Raw genomic sequence first — 21,413 nt, 5'->3', positions numbered from 1 at the left:
TGCTTTTCAGCTGTGCACCACTCAAAGACTTCCCATGCAAATACCTGAGTGTTTTTAAACCTTAAAATGAGCTAATGTTTTGTTGGTTCGCTTTTGCAAAACGTGGTCAAATAACATTTCTCCCCCTTGTTGTATAGTAAATGAACAGGATAACTCACCATAGAAACCTTCTTGGCTGCAATTATGGATTCCAGTCCTCCTGTTCTTCCCTTCCCCCCCTTTAAAAATAACCTTCAGCTAAGGGCCAGGGGACTCTCCTGAATAGAGTATCATGCAGTTCAGAGGCTGTAAGAAGAAGGAGGAATCAGATGAAAGCACCCCCATACCTTTTATCAAACAAAGAGTAAGCACAACTCTAGAGGCTTATTTTTTCATGCAATAGCAGAGTGGTTGATTTTGCCCAATTTCCCCTTTCTTATTGCAGCCAGTTGTGTGACTTGGTGTTTTGATAGTGTTGGGGGATTTCTATTGTACCCCCAACAATATAAAACACCAAATTCTAAATCTACAGGAACTAAAACAACCTGCGGTTATCAGAAGGCTAATACATAAAGAAAGGTTAAAACACTTGGGGCTCTTTAGCTTGGAGAAACGTTGACTGAGGGGTGACGTGATAGAGGTTTACAAGATTATGCATGGGATGGAGAAGGTAGAGAAAGAAGTCCTTTTCTCCCTTTCTCGCAATACAAGAACTCGTGGGCATTCAATGAAATTGCTGAGCATTCAGGTTAAAACGGACAAAAGGAAGTACTTCTTCACCCAAAGGGTGATTAACATGTGGAATTCACTGCCACAGGATGTGGTGGCGGCTACAAGCATAGCCAGCTTCAAGAGGAGATTGGATAAAAATATGGAGCAGAGGTCCATCAGTGGCTATTAGCCACAGTGTGTGTGTGTGTGTGTGTGTGTATATATATATATTGGCCACTGTGTGATACAGAGTGTTGGACTGGATGGGCCATTGGCCTGATCCAACATGGCTTCTCTTATGTTCTTACATACCCACTAATAAGTTTTAAGACCTTGTAGATAAACTTTATCTGACTCCAGGCTTCTCAAAGCAAAAACAGTTTATTAGACTCCAAGTTTCTCTTTAGACAGAAAGCAAACAGTTTAGATACCATTAGTACATTTCAGTTTCTTCTTTGGACAGAAGGCTTCAGATATATGGATAGAAAGGCAGAACAGAAAACAATTTACACAGTTAGAGCATAAAGCATAAAATACAATAAAGCAATAATGAAAAAATATAAGTCCCAATAGGACTTAGCCTTATTAGTCTACATTTTCCCGTTTAAAATCTGTCCCAAAACCCATTCTATCAGAGCTATGCTTTGTGTTCAATGTTTGAGGCCTCAAACAGAAATTAACAAGGATTGTTAATTCCTGGGCTAGACTGACAAAGAGGTCCCTGCCTCTGATACAGTCTGCAGCTTTTGCTCAAAAGTGGAGGGCTTATAAAGGCTGTAGTGACCTCATACACACAGCTACTTGTGTCATTCAGCAGTAAATAATTTCGCAGCCAAATTAACAATAAACAATAATGGTTCGGAACGCCTCAGGCAACCATTTCCTTACTCCTAGTTGCTGAGTTTATGCCAATGGCTGCCTCCTCCATCTTGTTTCTTCACCCAATTACCTCATCTGGCCCTCTATAGAGGCTCCATGATGCTGCGAGACTGAAACCTCTGGTGGCCAAATTCATAACTGCAGTCAAAACTCATAGAGACTTCTAAGGTGTTTGACGGGCTTAGTGCTCATTTCATGAGAGCATGGCTACTTTCATAAAGAGTTCTTGTAGCCAATTTCATAAAGAGTATATTTAAGAGTATGTTTACGATCATAAAGAATATGGTTAGGATCATAAAGAGGGCCAACCCAAAATAAATTCTGCCACAGTTAGGTTGGTCCATCCTCTGACCATCCAAAGAATACCAAGGGCAAGGTGAAAAGAACTGTGCCTGTGAACTCTGTGTTTCTACAAGAGTAAAAAGCCATCCCAAAAGAGAAGTAGTCTTATTTATGTCAAATTATAATACTGTTATAATATTACGGCTAAATTTTGACTATTTGAGTATAATAGTTTTCAGACAAAATACAGAGGTACCTAGGAGCACATATAACATAATTATATAGACCTCATCAGAATTACCATACATTTCTTTAGTGATTCCTCCTTTTTAACCAGTGTTTCTATGTTTTGTATGTATCCTAACTATTTTGTATGTATTTTAATTGTTTTTTAAAACCCTTTTCTAAATGGTTTTAATTATGTTTATTTGGGAGGATATTGATTTTAATGGTTTTGTAATATGTCCTTGAAAGGGCAGCTGCTGTGAGAGCCCTCTCAGCCTCACCCATCTCAGGGTGTCTATTGTAGGGGAGGAAGATATAGGAGATTGTGAACCACACAACAGATCCGCCACATGCTGCGCTCGGCCAAAGATATGAGAGATCCACTTTCAACCCCTGGAGTCTACAAAATACCCTGCTTCTGTGGTGCAGTCTACATTGGCACTACCCAACCCAGTATCAACACCCGTCTCACCGAACACAAGAGACACTGTCGCTTGTTTCAGCCAGAAAAATCAGCTGTAGCTGAACACGCACTTCAAGAAAGAGACCACGTCATCCACTTTGAAAGAACTGAAGTCCTTTCTACGGTCTCACATTATCATACTCGCCTGAACAGAGAAGCTATTGAGATTTACAAACACCAGCACAATTTTAACAGAAAGGAAGAAGGCATTTTCATCCACCAATCTTGGTACCCAGCTCTGCAAAACACCCTACAGACTATAAATTGCAGAAAGTCTCAGAACAACCAGCAAATTCCACAGAACAATCAGCACAGTCAACAACCATCTTCCTTATCTTCAAACCCCTTCCAACCTTCCCAGCAATTAACACAGAACAATGGTCACATTCAACAGCCAGTTTCCTTATCACTACCCTTCCAGGAAGCCCCACCAAACAATGGGCACATCCACAAAACAATTGCCCTTTCATCACACCCCCTCCAGCCTACAAATAGCAGCTCTCCAGCAGCCCTGGCCCCACTCAATGCACAGCAGCCAAGAAGGTCTGAGCGCCTGCTCCGGCTGCAACGCCACTGAGGATGTGTTCCGCAGCTGAGAACGAAACGTCTGGAAGGAAAACTTTCTCCAGTAGAACACGGCACTTGATCCCGAAAGATTCTACAAACCCTAAAGATTGTGAACTGCTCTGAGACTCTGAAATTCGGAGTGGAGGGTGGGATATAAATCCAAAATCATCATCATCATCTTTACACTTAAGGATATTTTTCTACTTCCTTCATGTATGCCTTCCTCAGTCTCAGTTTCCTTCTGATTTCTTGGGTGCAGTCTCCCTTTTAGTTGATGGTGGAGCCAAGGAATAGAAAAATTTGAAGAAAAAGAAGAATTGCAGATTTATACCTTGCCTATTTAGATTTCTTCATTGTCAACCTTAAAGTTGTATAATTCCCCAGTAATCATTATTGTTGTTTTCTTGATGTTCCTCTGTACTCCTGCTTTGGCACTTTCCGCTTTAACTATCATCAGTAGTTGTTTCAGTCTGTTTTAAATAGCAATGCCACCAAAGTTTATAACTACCTTAATCAGAATATGAATCTGTTTGGCTCACAGTTCTTGTGATCATCTCATCAGTTAAGTATCACTTCTTTTAAGAATTCCTCCATGACTCAAGCTGTGAAACAAGTCTTTGAGCTGATTAAATTACTTTATAGGCACATGTGCATAAATTTTTTAGTGATAAAGTCTTACTCTCCATGATTCTGTTGTAACCCACCTTTTATCTAGGTGAAACTGTGAAAGCTAAAAATCCATTAACATACACAAATGTTCTTTCATGTTAGACTGTTCCACCAGTGAAGGATTTTTATTTTATTCTACACAGGAACATCAGTGCAGACACACACATACACCCACACCCAAAGAAAGAAAGAAATGCAATAAACAACCTCAGAACCAATCTGGACATCATTGTTACAGAAGCTGACAAAGTAAGAACAGTTGTCATCATGCACAAATCAGACTACATTCAGGAAGCCAAAAGACAACTCTCCAATACTACTTTCTACAAATGACTTATTCTCAGACACCTCTCAGGAATACCAAAAAAACCTAAACAGGATTATGAAAGAATTACTAGTACATATACAGTAACAGAACTATATGGACACCCCACAAGAACCTTGATCAGGCATTTTCTATCTTCTCCCCAAAATATAAAAACCCAGCAACCCAGGATGTCCTATTGTTGCAGGCCTAGGCATCATTACTATGACTGGTTGCATGAATTCCATTCTCAGAGCCTAGGCCATCACTGGTCTGAGTTATGTGTGGGACACCAGACTTCCATAAAAAATACAACTTATTAAGAAATCTTCCAGAAAACATGCTTTGGTCTCTCTACACCAACATCTGCCACAAACTATTAGGAACCCCGTCTCTAACAGCACAGTGGCCACCTCACTACCAAGCTCTGCCAGTATGTCCTCACTCACAGCTGCTTCAGATTTGGAGAGGATGTATTCTGATCAATGACACAGCCATGGGCACCTGCATAGCACCACAGTATGCCAACATTTTCATGGCTAACATGGATCAGCACTTCTGCTTGCATCCATTAACACCACTCTTGTATCTGAGATTTACTGATGACAGTTTCATCATTTGGACACATGGAAAAGAAGCACAGGAGAAAATTCACACAAGAAATATATTTTCTAGGCACTACTGCACAAATACATAATGGAAGCAATAAAAACCACTTACTGATCAGCAAACATATCTACACACCACCAGTCATCATTGTAAAAACACCACATGATCCATCACTTACACCAAAGCTCTACAGTACAGCCACATCTGTTATGATCCCTTGGGCAGATTCTCACTTGCAGAATCTACAACAGAAATTTTGGGAATTACAGTACTCACCTGATATACTAAGGAAACTGATCAACAAAGCCAGAATGATACCAAGGGACAATCTCCTACAAGATAGGCCCAAATGAAACAACAACAGAACACCACTGGTGGGTTAATGTAGAACTCTCAGCTCAAACTGGTTTAGAACCTCATTAATTACCTACAGCCTACACTGGACAATGATACTCCTCTTTCACAGGAGTTGGGAGGCAAACCTTTTCTTGCCCACAGATAGCCTTCTAATCTTAAACATCTTCTTGCCTACAACAATGCCCTTCGTAATATGGACATGGACTCTGGGACTAGGGCCTGCAACAAACCAAGATGCTAGCTTGGCCTCCATATTCACTCTGACAGACCCATTAACAAATGTAACAGCACCAGCAGTAGCATTCACTTGTTCATCTTCCAGTGTAATATATGGTATCAAATGCTAGCATAAGAACATAAGATAAGCTGTGTTGGATCAGGCCAATGGCCCATCCAGTCCAACACTCTGTGTCACACAGTGTCCAAAAAACCCAGGCATCATCAGGAGGTCTATCAGTGGGGCCAGGACACTAGAGGCCCTCCCACTGTGCCCCCTCAAGCACCAAGAATACAGAGCATCACTTCCCCAAACAGAGTTCCAACAATACAGCTGTGGCTAATAGCAATGCCCTTCCACTCCCTGCATCAGACTAAGCATGTCATTCCCTGCATAAAGAATAAATGGACATAAATCTGATTTTAAAAACAGTGGGGAAACATTTTAATCTTCTTCCAGGTCATTTCATTGCTGAACTGAGTGGCAGTTCTCAGACAGAGAAACTTCATGGGGAGATTACAACATGAAATTGTTACACTTGAGTTCATTCACAAGTTTAGAACAACAGACCCCCATTCCAAGGCTGGACAAGGACATAGGATTCTTATCTCACTACAGATCTTAATTTTCTGGCCCCAAGGATTTCCCCTGCTCTCTAATCAAGCTGACTGCAGTATGCATTGCACTTCTGCATCCTGAGTTTCTCCACCTCCCACCTTCTGACTGAGATATAAAGGCCCAGAAATCTCCATTCGAAATCATATCTGACATAGAGAACTGTGTCTCTTGAAGAAAATGTGTTATTTCTGCAAAGATTATTTTAAAATTTCAATTCTTTAGCCTTTTACATGGAGTTCTAGCTTTCATGGATTCAGTCTAATGTTGCTGCTACTATATTATTAGCCTTTTAAAAATCTATTAGTAATCAGCAGAATAAAAATTAAGACAAATTTTAACATTTTTAAAAAACATTCTCAGCATAAGTTTACTTCTGTGTTTTCTGTGAGAGCACTCAAGAGCAGAGATTTGTTTTAAATTTCTTTTTAAATAAACTATTTTCCCTTTGAGAAATATTGTTTTCCTTTGTGTAGTCACACAATGGCATTTCAGTGCAAAGTAAAAAATAAAAACAGTTTATGGCATGAGAGCTGAGACAAAAGGGTCTCCTCCCACAAAAGCCAAAATTTACAGCTGTGTTGGTCCAATAGAAGAAATCAGCAGAAGCACAATAACTTTATGAGGACTAACTGAAACTTTGTTAAGTAACAAGAAACCTTGAGTTCCCCAAGCTCCTCATCAGGTTGGATGTTAAGTAAAACTGAAGAATTGCAATCCTGTGCAGAGTTGCTCCAGTCTCATCTTGTTGGTTTGGATGGGTTTAGGTTGGAACAACCTGGTTTAGGATTACACGGGGGGAGGGGGAAATAATGTTCTTTTCTTCAAAGTCCCAATCTGTGTAATAGTTTTACAGTTCACCTTGCATAGGATTGTGTTTGGTTATGCAGATTTAATTTGTTAGGCTGTATAAAGTGCAATAAGATCCTGGTGGTGCAGTCCACAACATAGGTGCCACTTGTATTCAAGCTGTGCAGCAGTCTTTCCTGCTGTGTTAAAGCCATTTGATCTGCTCAAGATTAATCAATACCATGCCTTTTCTTTAGGTGGATTCTGAAGAGCCTGTCTTCGAGGCAGTCATTAACTGGGTGAAGCATTCAAAGAAGGAAAGAGAAGCATCCTTGCCTGAACTTCTGCAGTATGTCCGCATGCCACTTCTCACCCCGCGCTACATAACCGATGTCATAGACACTGAGGTGGGGACGGTAGTCTTATTTAAGCACTTCATGGAGTAATGTTTAAATTTAATGCTTTATGTTTAACGCCTATTTATGTTAGATTCCTGTGTTGTAAGCCGCCCTGAGCCACTTGTTGGGAAGGGCGGGATAGAAGTAATAAAATAAATAAATAAATAAATAATGTTGCTTCGCTGTTATAAAAGAACTGACTTGCAATAGTAGTGCCCTGGATTAGATCCTCACAGCTTTCCACTGGTGCAAGAGTAATTTGATCTGCTTCCCCTCTCCACTGCAGCCACATGGCTTTTGTCCAACTGGAACCCCCAATATCTTCATAGCTTTTTCAGGGATCCAAAAGGGCTGCTGGGGGAAGAGAGATAGCGTTCTGTTAGTGGAATGTTGATAAAATCCAGCATTGTGTCTGACCCTTTTATATCTAAGAAATATGGGTACATTTCTCTTGCTTCTCAGGAAATGCTTATTGAGAAAGAGAGAAAATGTAGAAGTGGCTATTGGTGCATTGGTTTTAATGCCTAGGATTATTTATTTATTTATTACATTAAATTCTATTCTGCCCTCTCCACTAGCGGACTCAGGGCGACTCATAAAGCAGCGGACTGACGATATATTATTTTTCTGAATGTGTGAATGTTTTCCTGGTGGTTATGATCACGGGGACATTTGGATAAAAATGAATCTTAATATGTTATAAAACAAGTCACATTGGATGTAGCGTTGACTCTGAATAAAAGAAATTACAAAGACATTCCAAGTCAGAGGTTTGGAAGAAAATGAAAGCAGGTCTATGTGTTATGCAGAAAGTGGCAGTACACTGACATAATAGAATTCAAGTCTGTAGCCCATCAGTTCTTGTAATGTTATTGTTGCTATCTGTGAGTGATCCCTTTATGTGTAACCTCTGTAAAGGCACCTCCCTGTAGTGTTCTGAGATGCTGCTGCCTCCTTGTCTTCCTTATTTTCACTGCAACCAAAGGCTCTCACCTAAGAATTCTTAGGTTTATGATAGATTGATAGAACAGGGCATGGGGGTGGCTCTGAGGTAAAGGGGATCCTTTACCGTAAAACAAGCAGGTTTAAAAAAAAAAGAATTTATTTATAAGCAAAATAGCACAAAGGTTTCTGTATGGTTAATAAATGTAATGGTTTCAAGATAGGTACTTAAGCATAATAGTTCCTTAAATAGACCTAACCATAGAGGCTTATTTTCTCACTTGCCACTTAGACCAGTAACTTCCACAACATTTAACCTCCCAACTTGCCACCAAGGCTAATACCTTCCACCCAGAACACAATTTTTTTTCACACTCCACAGCACCTCACTCAAGTTTCTTCCTCAACACATGCATAACTGTTCAGCACTAACTCTCACACAAAGCCTCTCTCTGAACAAAACAGTCAACTCCACACCCCTAGGATACAGCTATGCTATCCAGTTATAACACACTTCACTCATCCATCCAGTCCCCCTTTCCTTACTCTACAGGCCTACATTTTAGATCATAGCAACATAGATTTAAAACTCCACATTAAAACATAGGAATAAAACACAAAAACCGTGTTTACATGGCAGAACACCACAATCCTCTTCTGAATGACTCAGGGTCAATAGATGAGACAATAGAAGATCTAAAACACATAGTTTCTTCGTAAATAGCAACCACAGGGAGAGCTGATTTTGATTAGGGCTGTAGCCTGGGGTAGGAGATAATTCTTTCCTCCTGCAGCATTTTCTTGACTTAAATCTCCATCCCTGACCTACTGCTGGGATAAACATACATGTTGCCTGAATGCTTCTTGCATATTTGCATGAGTAGGGCAAGTACTAGCTATTGGGTTTAAAGGGGGTGCTTTTTAGCTATTAAAATGGCAAGGAGGGCCTCCTCTGCCTACCCATTATCTGCACTGCAACTCTGATCCAATGTGGGGCTTCCAATAGCTACTTTTGACCAGGAAAAAAATGTGTTGGAGATCCAGTCATGAAACTTGCAGTGTCTTGTTTTTGTATATACTATTTACTTACAATTTTTCAAAACAATCCTGTAATTTAAGTATGGTGTCTATATATCTTCCCTAGCCTTTTATTCGATGTAGCTTGCAGTGCAGAGACCTTGTTGATGAGGCTAAGAAGTTTCATCTAAGGCCTGAGCTTCGTAGCCAAATGCAGGGTCCCAGAACCAGAGCACGTTTGGGTAAGCATCAGAGGAATGGGTATGGTAGCTGGAGAATTGTACAGTGTTAGGAGAGATTGAAAACATTTAAGATTGTCTGGCATGCCTGGAATGATTATTTTAGTTGTGAAGAAATGCATCCCCCCCGAGAGGTTTGAGATGAGCAAAACCTCCACTGTGCATTTAAAAAGTTTTTTTCCTCTGGGTAGAGAACAGGTAGGGAAAGAAAAAAGTCAGTTTGGTTGCTTCCCAGACATACCTTAGCTCACTGTCATACAAGTGGTAATAGATCTAGCAGGAGGGATAATGGGTGGGTCAAGATCTCCCCCTTTCCCCAAGCAGGGAACAAGAGATTTGGAGGAATAGAATCCTAGAGAGTCTTCAGGAAGGAGATTCCTGGAGATCTCCAGGAAAAACATCTTTGACCTGACATGACTTGGTCGTGGGTGGGTGGGGGAAACATATATGATAAAAACTTCTTGCAGGCAGTTGGTAAGTGGCTATTTCTCTAGGGGCTCACAAGGCAGTAAACAGTCCCTATGGTGTCCAGGTGCTGGGCAGGTAGAGATAATGAGGCAAGGCCTCAGAACTTGGAAGGGAAACTGAAAATCCTAACTCTCCCAGTGGGCAGTTCTTTACAAAAGTCAAGTGTGGTTGCAGGCTACCTGAGAGTAGAAGAAAAGCCTCTCCAGGGGTTAAGAAAAAACCTTGAAAGAGAGGGTAGAATAGGGCTTGCAGGCTGAAGCAGACACGTTTTGCTACAGTAGCCACTAATATTACATGGCAATAGGCGTAGATAATTAAGGAGTACTTACCTTCCTGAAGATGTCTTCCTTTTGATCATTCAGAGCTATGCATATTGCTGGGACAAGTTCTTTTATCCTGTGTTATGACTGTGGTTAAAATAATAAAACGAAAGGACTGGTGTTGTTCTAATTGGTACATTTTTTGCTAAGTTCAGGATTCTTGAACCAAGTCAATAAAGCTCAATAAAGACAGTTCACACATAAGATGTATAATTTTAAAAAAAACTTTACAGAGATATTTAGTTTCCTGTTGCTTTTCCTAGATAAATAGTGAATATAAGCATCTGAGATCAGCTTTTCATAAGAAAGCATATCTTAGCTCCGTGTTGACTTGCAAAAGCTTAAGCCCATGCCTGATTATCATACATATTCCTATTATTTGTAGATGCTGAGAATTCTCAGTGCTTATTTTAGTTTACAAGTAGATTGCTGATGGAAAGTGCTGTCAAGTCACAGCTGATTTATGGTGACCTCATAGAGTTTTCAAGGCAAGAGGCGTTCAAAGGTGGTTTGCCATGGCTTTCCTCTGTATAGCGACCCTGGAATCCCTTAGTGACAAATTGCTAAGCATGCTGAGGCAGATTCAAAATGTTTTTTAAAAGACAAAATTCCAAGGGTGCTTTGGAATATAACAACCAAATTATTGCCCAAGCTGCAATTCAAAGATGCCATTAGGTTCCAAACCTCCTTGATTCAAAATTTCTTGTTAATTAGAACTTTTAACTGGGAGCAGTAAAATGAGCTTACCAAGGGCAAGTATATAATATAGCAGCTAGAAAACAAAGCCCATATACACAGATGCAGGCAGCAGCATTGTCAAGAAAGATCTAAAGACTATATTGAGGCACAAGCTCACTATGAGTCATCAATGTGGTGGTGGTGAGAAGAAAAAGAAAATGACAAAGACCAACTGACATGGATATTAATAGCACTCCTCAGTTTGCTAGGTTTGGATTTTGTGTTCAGGATTTTAGCTGTGAAAAGAAATCAGTAGAAATATAGCTTGTTTTAACAGCAGCCCTTTAAACATTTGAAAGTTGTTAACTGTTGGCCTTGACCATGAAAAAACAAAACAAAAAAACAGCAGGCACAATTCAGCACGCATAGTGCGATCCTAAACAGAGTGGTGTCCTGCCAAGCCTGTTGACTTTGGTGGAGTAAAAAGGTATCTATCTCCTTAGCTTGACATTGTCAATTTTATGGTTATGGTTACATAGACAAAGCACACATTTGACCTTTTTTTATAACCTACTAAAGAATTAACATTAGTGTGATCCATTTTTGTACAGGTGCCAATGAAGTTCTGTTAGTAATAGGTGGCTTTGGAAGCCAGCAATCACCTATTGATGTGGTAGAGAAATATGACCCAAAGACACAAGAGTGGAGTTTACTACCAGTAAGTATTTTGTCACCTTTGTCACATTTTTTGACAAGAAATGCTAGACTCCCAGTTTAATAAACTGTGTAACCAAAATGAATAACCTACTTAGATGTTGTGTACAATTGCATATAAACTGTGTCCCAGCACCTATTTTTAAAAGCACAGTCATCTTTAGGAGGGAGTTTAGAACAGATGTTGCAGTACTGATTTGCCCTTTCTCCACCCTCTGTTTCTTCTTTCAGATTCCTCACCCTGTTCCTCCATCTTTTCCCCTGTAGATTTTAACTTCACTGTCCCCTTCCAAAAAAAGATCTTCCCAGATAATAGTTGCAGAGAATTTGTGTGTAGAATGAATTGAACACATGAAAAGCATTATATCCATGTAGGCAATAAAGAAGAATATTCCATTAGAAATGTAAATCTGGCTATACTCTAAGAACAAACTGAAAATTAAACTGGAGTTTTCGAAATCTCCATGTGGGCCACTTGTCAAAAGCCTTCAATATCCACTGAGACCACTTTTCCCCCACACTGTGATGGAAAAGCTCCTTTTGGATATAACTTTGATACATTGGCCATATGAAATCCCAACCAGATCTTAACCTGCTCTGTACTTTGGCTGGCCTAGTAATTCCCCAGGACACAGAAGAGGTGTCACAAAGGCAGTATCATGCACCTATTGTTTCCTTGTGCTTTGATCCCCTTTCATCCCAGCTACCAGAAGGGCCTGTGCATCTAGAATGGTGCTAAGATATGCTTCATCATCACATCTAGGCATATGTAATTTCCTTTTGTGTAAATGTATGTTTTCTTCAATCACAAATACCTTTTTTCCACTGGTTGATCTCAGTCTGAGAACCAGACTAACATTTTTACTAAGGGATCCACAAAAAATTCACTCACAAAAATAAGCTTGAAGAAAGCTGCTGTGGTACAGGAAAATAGAATTCATGCTTGTTGTCTAGTGGCAAATACCTGCAAGATTAATTCCATTTGAGGGAACAATTATCTACTTAGTTCAGGTGGGTAGCTCTGTTGGCCTGAAGCAATAGAACAAAGTTTGAGTCCAATGGCACCTTTAGGGCCAACAAAGTTTAATTCTGGGTATAAGCTTTTGTGTATGTAAACACTTCATCAAATACATTGAAACAGTTTCCCTCAAGCCTTACATATATACATACAGGTAGAGAGAGGGTGGCGAGTTAGTTGCCAGGAAGGGTTAGTTAGAGTCAAGATGCATAACTAACAGTGATAAGTATAGCTGAGATTGGATTAAAGCAGTTGGTAAGACCTGTGAATGGCAGCAAATTAGCATACAAATACACAAGTTAACAAACAGATGTGAGAACTAAATTTGCACCTCCAAGACCAACAAAGTCTGTTTTTTATTATTCAAATTTATATTTCACTGTCTCCACAAGTGGGCTCAGGGATTCCTTTACATTAGTTAAATTCTGGGTATAAGTGAGAATTGAGAGACTTAGGATGTGTAGATGCATACTTCTTCAGATACATTGAAGCAGATTTCCTCATTACATATGAGTAGAGAGGGGGTGTGGGTTAGTTGCCAAGAAGGGCTAATTAGAGTCAGGATGCAGAAGTACAGCTAAGATAGGAATAACACAATTGCTAAGACCTGTGAATAGCAGCAAATTAGAGAACTAAGTTTGAGTCCAGTGGCACTTTTAAGAAAGAAGAAAATTAATTCTCAGTGTAAGTGATAACAGTGACTGGCATTTGTAGTCAGATAAGAATCTGATATCTCTGTTAAGCCCTGGGGGTTCCATTGTCCTGAATGTTGTAATAACTTGTAATTCAGCAATTTCCACTCCAGTCTGTTTCTAAAATTCCTTTGGAATAAAACAGCTACTTTGAAGTCTCTCTTTGAGTGCCCTGGGGGGCTGAAATGTTCTCCTATAGGTTTCTCAGTTTTGTGACTCTTAATGTCAGATTTGTGTCCATTTATCCTTTGGTGTAACATTTGACCTGTTTGCCCTGTGTAGAGAACTGAAGGGGACTGTTGGCATTTAATGGCATATACAATGTTAGAAGAAGTTGATGTTGTTAGGTCCAGTGATTGCTTTGTCTGGGTATTTGTGGCAGCAAAGTGGTCATCTTGGCCTCAAACAGCTCCTCACCATAATACAACATTCAATTTGAACATGGACACTAATACCAGAGCTTTCAATAAAACCAAATGGCAACTTTATTATTAGTTCCATTTCCTCTTTTCTAAAACTTATAGAGCATCAGTCGTAAAAGACGCTACGTTGCCACAGTATCCTTGCATGATCGAATATATGTGATAGGTGGTTATGATGGCCGTTCTCGACTCAGCTCTGTGGAGTGCTTGGATTATACATCTGATGAAGACAGCATGTGGTACTCTGTGGCTCCAATGAACGTTAGACGGGGCCTAGCTGGAGCCACCACTCTGGGAGGTATGTGTTAAGTAACACATGGGTATACTAAGCAGTTTGAATTGTGGCCAGTTTGACATCTGGAATGCCAGAATCTTTTAGGAATCGTATCAGTGATGGGAGGGGGAACGGTTAGTAATGGCTGATGAGCAACCCATGCAAGTACAAATACAGGGTGGGTGAAAACTTTTAATCTAAAGATAGCCAATTAAACCTGGGATGGTAATTAATTTTTAATTTCACCCTTGCGCGGTGTATAATTTTAGAGACCACACATCTTTCCTAGTGACAATGAACTTGTGAAAATCAAAACTGATACTACTGCCTAAAGCTACTCTATCTTCAGAATACTGAATGTGATCTAAATATCTACATTATGTTTGTTATCTGGATCATATTTATAGCTTCCAGTAAGACAGGGAAACTCATAATGAAAATTAGCACCACTGTATTGCTGTGTGAGATAAGCTGGTTTTAGGAGGCCATCCATTAATGTAGTAAAAATGTAGGAAGCCCATTCATAGCTATTAGATGCTGGTACCAGTGTTACTTAGATCCAAGAATTAGTTTACTTTCATTCACTTCTAATGTAAGAAGGCTTGTTTATAAAACAGTTAATTTTAGTCAGGCATCCTCCTGAATTTTAATCAAGCAGTTGTATATGGGTAAAATTCAGACTATTTCGAAGAGATTAAATAACCCAAATTATCTGGCCAATATATGTTTCTTTGTAGAATACCAGCTAGATACTGTGATATATTTAAATTGGTTCATTAAAAGGAAAACAATTAAATTAGTTGTCAGTTCAATTAAGAAGTCATCAGATTCTTGTGTAATCTCTCCAGTCCAAGAAGACTTGTAAGGAAAGATGACACAGGGAAACGCTGTACAGATTATTCAGATTCTCACAGAGTGTGCCTGTCTCTTTTATATGGCACTTGGCAAATTTTATCCTTCTGTTTGTAATGAGCAATTGTAGTATACTTCATTAGGGGTGTGCACTCGGTATAAACTGAGCCAAAAAAACCCTCCAATAAATACCTTCGTGAGATAAGAACCTGATATCTCTGTTAAGCCTTGGAGGTTCCATTCAGGATTTTTCAGGGCTGCCAGGAAGCCACAGTCACAGAGCATTTAAAGGGCCCTCATTTAAATGCCATCAGAATGAACTTTCAGGCATTTAAATGGATTGTAGTTCCTTTAAATGCCTTTGAAGTTCACTCACCACGGCACAGAGTACCTTTAAATGGAAGGTGGGAGGCATTTGAATTTGATCCTTTGGTCCAGTCTTTTTGAAAATGGGGAGAGGGGGCTGAGGAGAGCCACTAGCAGCTAAAGTGCCTCTACTTCAAAAAACAGGCCACCTCCCCCCCAGCCCCAGATATCCCCTGATCAATTCTCAATATGGGAACCATTGACTATGATTGGTATAATGGAGCCAAAAGAATTTGGCAATCCTGAATATTTCCTGAATCCCAATACCATACCAATATTCAGATTAGGAAGTATTGATATTTTTCTGGTTCAATATACATGAACTCAGGTTCTGTGTACCCAGTTTTTTTGTGCAGACCTGTATATTTCATGTGAATCATTAATATGAAGTAGTGTAGTGAAAGAATGCACAGGTGTCTTGCCTCTTGTGAAATTTTCATTCTTAAACTGCTGAAGAACAGCTGCTCTGTGGTCTCAGCTCTAACATATATATTGAAATCCACCGAAGTTTTTCTTTGGATAAAAGGGTTTTCACAGGCAGATTGTAAGTTTCTTATTTAATTCCTTTTATTACAAATCCAAATGCTCCCTAAATTCTATTCCTAGGTGCCCCTATCCTGGGGGACAGCATTGGGGAGATATTTTGGGCTCCAGTAGGAGATGAGAAAGCCACTCTCCCATGAGCAGAAATCTCTCCATCCACAGGAACATCCTGATGGATCCAAGTCTACAAATATTCGGGACTGACGCACATATTGTAATCAAAGGCCATTTACAAGATTATTTTAAAATATAGTCTTGTTGATTAAGTGGCTCTCTGCATTCTTAACTTGGTATTGTTACAGACATGATCTACGTTTCTGGAGGTTTTGATGGAAGCCGGCGCCATACAAGTATGGAGAGATATGATCCCAATATTGATCAGTGGAGTATGTTGGGAGATATGCAGACAGCTCGAGAAGGCGCTGGATTGGTTGTTGCCAACAATGTAATCTACTGTCTTGGTAGGTAGCCTTAGTGCCCTGACCACATCCCAGCAAACAGATTCTGCAAGGAGTTATGTATTTGCAAATCGCATTCTATTCTGAGGTGTCTACCAAGCAATAAAAACCTCTTCCTTGGAATAGGAGATATGGTGGCTATGGCATTCAGCATTCCAGACCAGATATAATAACCTGCCATTACAGAAGTGGAATGGGAGTAAATATTTTATGGGATTGAAGTGCAGTTCTCAGAAAGCATCTGTCCCCTTACTCTTCTAGATTTGTCTACCAGATTAGCATTGCTATTACATCTGTTTCGTAAAACAGGCGTTTCATGTAATTTATTATGACACATAACCAAATTCTTATTACACATTTATATAACATAGACTCCATGTTCAGTGCTGCACCTCAAATTAAAGAGGAAGAGAACTAAGCTAAGAGACCAAGGGAAAACTGTGGGACCTCAGTTGTATGTGAGCACGAAATTCAGAGCTGGAAAAAGTACAGATGAGGGCAACCAAGAGGATTAGGGGGTTAAGGCACCTTCCTTATGAGGAAATGCTGAAGAGTTTGGGACTTTTCAGTTTTGAAAAAAGGTGACTAAGGGGCATTATCATGGAGGTTTATAAAATTATGCATGGGGTAGAGAGAGTTGACAAAGTTTTCTCCCTCTCCTAAAACACTAGAATTTGAGGGCATCCAGTGAGCCCCATGGGCAGTAGGTTCAAGATGGACAAAAGGAAAAACTACTTTACAAAGAGAGTGATTAAAATGTAGAATTAGCTGCCAGAAGATGTAGTGATGGCCACAGGAATGACCAGCTTTCAAGGGGATTAGGTAGATTCATGGCAGGTAAGTCTGTTAATGGCTACTAGCCATGGTGACTGAGGGGAATCTCCACATTCAAAGGCACTGAACCACTGAATTCCAGAGCCAGGAGGCAGCATCAGGGGAAGGCCTCAGCCTCTATGCCCTGTTGTTGGTCCTCCAGGTTGGCCACTGTGTGAGACAGGATGCTGGACTAGACAGTCTGATCCAGCAGGGCTCTTTTTATGTTCTTATGATGAACTGTGCAATGTTTGTACAGCTTTCACAATATCATAGTGTTAACTTACAATTTCCATTTTTGTCAAAGGATGAATGATATTGTAAGTGCCTTAATCTACTCTTAGAGAATTTTTTTTTAATTTTAGAGTGTTGTTTTTTGAAAAGGACAGTTGCTGAATTATAGAAGAAGAAGACTGCAAATTTATACCCTGCCCTCAGAGTAGCTTACAATCTCTTATATCTTCTCCCCCCACAACAGACACCCTGTGAGGGCTGAGAGGGCTCTCACAGCAGCTGCCCTTTCAAGGACAACTCCTGCAAGAGCTATGGCTGACCCAAGGCCATTCCAGCAGCTGCAAGTGGAGGAGTGGGGAGTAAAACCTGGTTCTCCCAGATAAGAGTCCGCACACTTAACCACTACACCAAACTGGCTCTCAGGAGCCCTCTAGGTGGAGGTGGCAGTGAATTTTAGGATTTTCCCCCTTGCCATTTCATAGAGAAAAGCACAATTTATTGTAAAACAAAACAAGATAAAAATACCCCCATCAAAATTAAACAGCTAAACTCCCCCCCTCAAAAAAAGGAGTTGATTTTGAAAGAGTTTTTAAAGTGTATCTCCATGAACTGTTGCACTGCTATTAACTGAAAACAATCTACCTTTCTCATACAAGATTCTTCTCCCCAGATAACCATTTCTACTTCATAAGAGCAGCTATGCTGGATCAGACCAATGATCCATCTGGCCCAATATCCTATTTTCTGTTGTGGCCAGTCAGATGCCACAGGAGAGCACAACTTTTTATTTGGGCAGACGTATTTCTTTAAGGTAGATATTTAACTGTGGTTTACTTTATAGACTATAAATATAACTTGCCTTTCAATGAATTTTTCAATGGAACCTGTGAACACTGTTATTAAAACACAACAGGTTTTCACCAGACCATTGAATGCAGGACATGTGGAATATTTGTGAGTTTTTGTGAATGTAAACCTAATAAAGGAAAATTAAAGGTGTGTTTGGGGCATATAAAAAAGGTGAAACCCGGTTCATTTTCAAGATTAGGACAATTTTCTAAATTTCTGTAAGTCAAATCATTTTGTACCAGGTCTTTAAAGAATTTGGCTGTTTATTATTCTACCATTCAAGTAAATTTACTGTACTGTGGACAGATGGGACTAATTATCTTGGATGACTACAGATCAGCTATTATAATGGTATAACATTGTAAAAACTAAAATTTCATGATTATATAAGCTCTCTGATTATTGTATACTGTCTATATCAGTTAGATTGTAAACTGTCTCCTTCTTTATGCCACTTCATTTGTGCTCAGTGCCTTGGACCAGGGGCTGATGTCAGTTCTGGTGAAGATCCTACTATTCGCCCTTTAAAATACTGCCTTTAAGCAGTTTTTTTTAAAAACCCTAAACATTTATTCGGATCCTCTGTGGTTTTTCAGGTGGTTATGATGGTCTGAATATCTTAAATTCTGTGGAACGATATGATCCCCATACTGGGCACTGGACAAATGTCACTCCAATGGCCACCAAGCGCTCAGGTGAGAGTTCTGATCACATTTGTAATAAAATGTACAAACCAGCTTTGATCAGCTGTTGAGTGCAGAGAACACAGTTGTTAGAGTTATCTTAACTGCAATCTTGAACTCTGAAGGCTGTTTAGTGGACAAGGTCTAATGCAGGGGTGTCGAACCCATTTGTTATGAGGGCCGAATCTGACATAAATGAGACCTTGTCAGGCCGGGCCGGGCTATGTTGGGCCGGACCATGTGTGTACCTATTTACATTTAGGTAGCAGAGATAAACTTTTAAAGGACACAGACAAATATAAGCAAAGTTTTTTTAAAAACACTTAAAACATGCTTAAAACATTAGCGCTTGTTGGTCTTAAAAGTGCTTTCTTTGTATCTCTCCCAAGGGATCCAGGGAACAGGGCAAAAGAAGCTCTGGCTCTTTCCTTCCTTCCCCAGGGGACAAGGAGGGGGAGGAGCCTCAACCAATGGAGAAAATCAAAATTTTGCTCTGTAGCTGCTGTGTGATTGAGCAAGCTTTGTAAAGCAAGCTGAGATGCAGAAGGAAGCAGACAAGAACCAGTTGCTCGGGGGCCTGATAGGAGCCCTCCAAGGGCCTGCTTTGACCCCCAGGCCACATGTTTGACACCCCTGGTCTAATGTTCAGTATAAGGTTTTCTTGTATCTCCATACAACCCTTCCGCTTAAAAAGTAATGTTTCTGAATGACATATTCATGTTTTTCTGAGTCTGTGAACAGCTGTGAACCTGTCACTTCTTCTACCACCAGAGTCACTTGAGTTATCCCTGTAATTGTAAACTGTCTCTTTTCTGGCATTGCATGCTTCCAGGAGTTTTGGGCATTTAAATATAATTTTATTGGACTGATTTAAGCTACAGTTAATACCTCTTTCATCCATTCTAGTTCAGGAAAAAGTTTAATTAACTTCCTGCTGCTGCTTAAGCAGTAGTAACACTTGTATACTAATGGATGGCAGGCATTATAAATGCATGCACTTTTAAGTTTCGTATATTTTCAAAAAGCACAGGATGAAATTTCTCATTTTTTCTGAATGTTTTTATAATTGGTTTACAACATATTTCATTCCATTGTACTGCACTGAATTGATGATGGAGCATCCTGAAGATAGAGGGAGCTCTTTACATCAGTAGAATGGAAGCTGATACTCAGGCCCACAAATAAACTCCCAGTCAAAATCACACCATAGTATCAAAAAAATAACAAGTAAGCAGTAAAAAGCTGAAGGCTTACCCAAGACACAGTGGCAAGTGTCAATAAATAGCCTGCAGATGAAGCACAAGTAGCTCAGGAAAAGAATCAATTAAACTCAAATGCTCTCTGAATAAGGAGTCTGAACACCAGCAAAGAAAGGGTGAAATGGGCTTTCCTAGGGAGTTGCTTGTATCCAGCAATGCACAAGCCTAAAAATAAATGGACTTAATGGAGTTTCTCTTGCACAGCATTATATGCAACACCTAGGGCTTCCCTCCCAGCATATTATATGGCCTAGAAATTTGCCCAAGATCCTCCACAAGTAGAAATACAAATGGGGATATAATTAAGTTTGGCCTAACACAAGTGGCTACTATGGTATTTTTCTTGTATTTCCACTAGCACAAGAGTTCTAACACAAGAGGAAATTTTGTTCTGGATGCAGCCCAATCAATATACAGTGCTCTTGGTGCCGCCACCAAAAATGTCCTATCTCATATACTTAATTTTGGATAGCATAGCCCATTTACCTTGGTAATACATTCCTTTGTGTCTTTTTCTAGGAGCTGGAGTAGCCTTGCTGAATGATCATATTTATGTTGTTGGAGGATTTGATGGAACAGCACATCTTTCATCTGTGGAAGCATATAACATTCGCGCAGACTCCTGGACAACAGTGACAAGCATGACAACCCCACGCTGTTATGTGGGTGCAACAGTACTGAGGGGAAGGCTTTATGCCATAGCTGGGTAAGTGGGTACTGGCAAAAAATGGCTGGGATTTTCTCAACTATGAATTGTAGCTCTGCAGGTATAGTAATACAATACTTTTTTGTGCATATCCCCCATATTCAGTCTGCTGGAGACATGAATCCTGAGGAAATCCAGAAGGACTGGCTGCCAGGTTCCCTGACAATTAGGTCAGGATGTCAAAAGGTTCTGCTGTGTCTGGGGTATTCACTCATTCAGTCATTTTCATTTCTTTGTATTACCTTGAACTACATATTATAAACTGAACTATGTATTCATTACCACTTTGCTCAAACGTGTATCTAATTGTGCCTACTCTGGCATTTCACTTGCTGAAACTTTCACAAGATGTGCACGAGGAAGTCTTTGGCAGTGGAACTATTATCTGGTAGCCATGGCAACATCTGACTTTGGCCGGACGACCTTGAGCGTCCAGCTGTACATCTAACCCTGGAAACCTAACTGACAGAGGCTGGCTTTAAGATGCGTGCCTTTTTGCTTGTATATTATTGGTTCTGATTGCGGAGAGGGCAGGATAAAGATCCAAAGTAAATAAATAAAATAAAAAATTACTCTGTTCTCAGCAGTGGCTTCACAGTACAAGGTTCCATTGCTCTGTATTGATCTCTAATAAACTTCTGACCATTTCGATATGTGCTGAGTTGCCAGGGATCGATAACTGGCAAAACCTCACACTGGCCTGTCTTCTTATCCATCCTTCTTGATCCAGGATTCCATTTCTGTTTCGAGACTGGCCCATATCTGGTGCCATACACTATTTCCACATCCATTATCTGCCCTC

General features: G+C 40.0%; 1 protein-coding gene across 2 annotated transcripts in view; it reads left to right on the top strand.

Moving 5' to 3' along the window:
* The window catches only part of KLHL12 (kelch like family member 12), a 37,268-nt gene that overhangs the window by 13,125 nt on the left and 2,730 nt on the right, over positions 1-21,413 (top strand). For both annotated transcript variants that reach the window (XM_060231081.1, XM_060231082.1), the window contains 7 exons: positions 6,924-7,073; positions 9,151-9,265; positions 11,340-11,446; positions 13,677-13,872; positions 15,912-16,070; positions 18,560-18,658; positions 20,425-20,611. In XM_060231081.1, the coding sequence (XP_060087064.1) occupies positions 6,924-7,073; positions 9,151-9,265; positions 11,340-11,446; positions 13,677-13,872; positions 15,912-16,070; positions 18,560-18,658; positions 20,425-20,611 (1,013 nt within the window). The remainder of the gene's footprint in view (positions 1-6,923; positions 7,074-9,150; positions 9,266-11,339; positions 11,447-13,676; positions 13,873-15,911; positions 16,071-18,559; positions 18,659-20,424; positions 20,612-21,413) is intronic.

Source organism: Heteronotia binoei, chromosome 2 (assembly GCF_032191835.1).
Source record: "Heteronotia binoei isolate CCM8104 ecotype False Entrance Well chromosome 2, APGP_CSIRO_Hbin_v1, whole genome shotgun sequence".
Classification (NCBI taxonomy): domain Eukaryota; kingdom Metazoa; phylum Chordata; class Lepidosauria; order Squamata; family Gekkonidae; genus Heteronotia; species Heteronotia binoei.
The sequence above is the reverse complement of the archived record's forward strand: the minus strand, read 5'-3'. Positions and strand labels throughout refer to the sequence as shown.